This window comes from Ictidomys tridecemlineatus, chromosome 4 (genome assembly GCF_052094955.1).
Source record: "Ictidomys tridecemlineatus isolate mIctTri1 chromosome 4, mIctTri1.hap1, whole genome shotgun sequence".
In the NCBI taxonomy this organism is placed as follows: Eukaryota; Metazoa; Chordata; class Mammalia; order Rodentia; family Sciuridae; genus Ictidomys; species Ictidomys tridecemlineatus.
The window spans coordinates 13,940,292-13,943,184 of record NC_135480.1 but is presented as its reverse complement, the minus strand read 5'-3'; the positions used below and the strand labels follow the sequence as shown (position 1 = coordinate 13,943,184).

Genomic DNA, 2,893 nt, shown 5'->3' with positions numbered 1-2,893 from the left:
TACATCATCAATAAGGGCTTTCAGAAGCAGACCTCAAGAAGTGTTAGCTATTCTCATTCAGATTTTTATTTCTGGAAGAATACTTCTTTTTTCTTTCCCAGACAAGAGACTTTGCAGAGGGAACAATATCACTTCAAGAACTTCAGTGTGGGGATGGAATGCAACTCATTACTTGGAGAGATTCTGAGAGGAATGAATGCAGGAATTGTGCACCGCAAAACCCAAATCCTAAAGATTACTTGCTTCTAACAAATGAGTGTGCTCTTGGCCTTTAAGAAAGCACGCGTAACCTCCCTGTTCCTCAGGCTGTAGACCACAGGGTTCAGCATGGGAATGACCATGCTGTAGAACACAGATGAGATTTTGTCCCTGTCCATGGAGTGACTAGAGCTGGGCTGTAAGTACATGAAGATAACAGTCCCATAGAAAATGGAGACTGCAGTGAAGTGGGAGGCACAGGTGGACAGCGCCTTCCTATATCCTGCTCCTGAGTGCATCTTTAGGATGGTGATGAATATGAACATGTAGGATATTAAGATAACTAGGAGAGCAAAAAAGATATTGAAGCTCACAATAGAAACAAGAACCAGCTCACTAACATGCCTATCCGAGCAAGAGAGAACCATCACTGCTGGAATATCACAGAAAAAATGGTGAATTACATTGGACTCACAGTAGGAGAGAATGAAGGTGTCCCCAGTGTGGATAGAGGAATTCAGGAAACTAACAATGTAAGAGCCTAAGATCAGCCAGGTACACACACGTGTTGTCATGGTGGTGGTGTAGTGCAGGGGCTTGCACACTGCTACATAGCGGTCATAGGCCATTGAAGCCAGGAGGTAATTTTCCACAGTAGCAAAGGCTGCAAAAAAGAACAACTGAGCAGCACAATCATTGTAGGAGATGACCTTGTCTCCCAAAAGGAGCCCAGCCATGACCTTGGGAGTGACAGCTGAAGAGTAGCAAAAGTCCACCAGAGACAGGTTGCCCAGGAAAAAGTACATGGGAGTGTGGAGATGGGAGTCCAGGAGAATCAGCAGGATCATCCCCAGGTTCCCAGCCAGAGTGATGGTGTAGATGAGGAGGAAGGTCACAAAGAAGGGAAGCTGCAGGCTTGGGTCATTGGTCAGTCCCAGCAGGATGAACTGTGTCACTTCTGTCCTGTTCTCCATCAGTGATAGCTGCCAATCACTATATGTTATATACATGTGGGAGAAAAGAACAGTATGATAAAAAGAATAGAATTGACATTTGAGAGCACATGTACACAATGTTATTTGAGAGTCTCTAATAAAAGCATGGTTATCAGAATCAATTTGGATGCAGTAATTATACACAGGGTTACATAATGTCAAATCTTTGGGATCTTAATCAATCATGTATACAATCTTAAAACTACACACATTTCTTATCTGACATGTAATTAGTTAATATTTTGGTCATGAGGACTATTGAGGATGCATCTGCCCAGGATCCTCTCCTGAATTCATGACAAACTGACCCTCCCTTTTTGCCCACATGCCCAGAACTGCAGTAGACCCGAGGATGTGTATCCACTGTCTCCTCTCAACAGCATCATGAGTTTTATTAGTTGTTATTTCATGTATACAGTGACGCACAAGAGGCAGGGTAATCTAGTCGTCATTGTACAAATGTTAATTGACAATCCTGGCTCTGGACCCAGGCACACCTTTAACACCTGTGGTGTAGTTCCTGAGTCTAAGGATCTCACCTAAGTTTAAGTCAAATTTATTTTAAATGAATTCATAACTACTGCTTTTCTGTTTTTATTCAAACTCAGTGTTTGAGCTTTCATGGCGACCTAAGGGTATAATTAATTAGATGGGGCTTTCCTCTTGTTCACTCTATATTTATATCTAATTGGATGACAAAGAATCGAAAGCCCAGAATGTTACATGGATCCCTCTTCAATAACAAAAGTAGCATAAATAAATGAAAAAAAAATCTGAATTGCATTTTAAGCTTTTCCCAACCATATCATGCTTATTATCCTCAGCATTTCTGCCCACGTTGATATGGTTGCTGTGGATGAAGCATAAAATATTGATTTAGGTTGAAGCTGAGTTTGGCTTTGAAGCATCATAGCACATCTCTCTGCACAGCAGGTGTGGTAGGGCAACAAAGGGTGGAGGGACCCTGAGCTGCCTGGAGATGCTGTTCTGAGTGAAGATACATCACCAAGACACAGAACACCTGGAGCTTAGGCTCTTGGAGGAGATGCATATCAGACCTTCCATTTACCACCCAGGAGTTACTGGTCCTATCCCAACCCCTCAGACATCCAATTTCCATCTGTAAAAGGAAGATAGTAAAGAGACCTGCTTTGAGCTAATGTTGTGAGAACTAAGACAGACAATGCCCAGAGGACTACAGCCTGCAGAGTGTAGCCATCAGGATGTTTTTGTTTAGGATGGGATCTTGGCCTTTGTCCTGGTTTAGTCACGGTGGATGCCGACATGCAGGGCTTCATTGGGGTGACATTGGAATCTTGGAACATGACTCCCCAGTGGGCCTCTTCTCCCACATTAGGGCCCATGTCCTGTTCTGTGCTCTCCAGTGATTCTCAGTCTGTTCTGATTCAAGTGTATGATCTCTGCTTCTGCAGATCCGTAAGAGCTGATCATCTTCAGAATTTCTTCCTTGCTACCCATTTTAATTTGGATAAAAGAGTCCATCGTTCTTAAAACCCATTATTTTTCTCACTACTGTTGTCCCATAGCCAAATCATAGACCAAGCTTGAGAGTCTCAATTGATAAGCTGCCGTTAGCTGACAGATCTGTTTTGGTGGCAAGTTCCATATCGTAAAATATTTATGTTGAGCTGATTCTTGCATAGTAAGAATATTTTCAATTTCCTCATTTGAATTAAAGC

At 42.5% G+C, this 2,893-nt stretch overlaps 1 protein-coding gene across 1 annotated transcript; it reads right to left on the bottom strand.

The window, feature by feature from the left end:
- Nucleotides 1-245: 245 nt before the first annotated feature.
- On the bottom strand, nucleotides 246-1,175 carry LOC101964405 (olfactory receptor 5B3). Its single transcript, XM_013361254.2, has one exon. The coding sequence runs from the start codon at nucleotides 1,170-1,172 to the stop codon at nucleotides 246-248; it is 927 nt and encodes a 308-aa protein (XP_013216708.2). The 5' UTR covers nucleotides 1,173-1,175.
- Nucleotides 1,176-2,893: the final 1,718 nt, after the last annotated feature.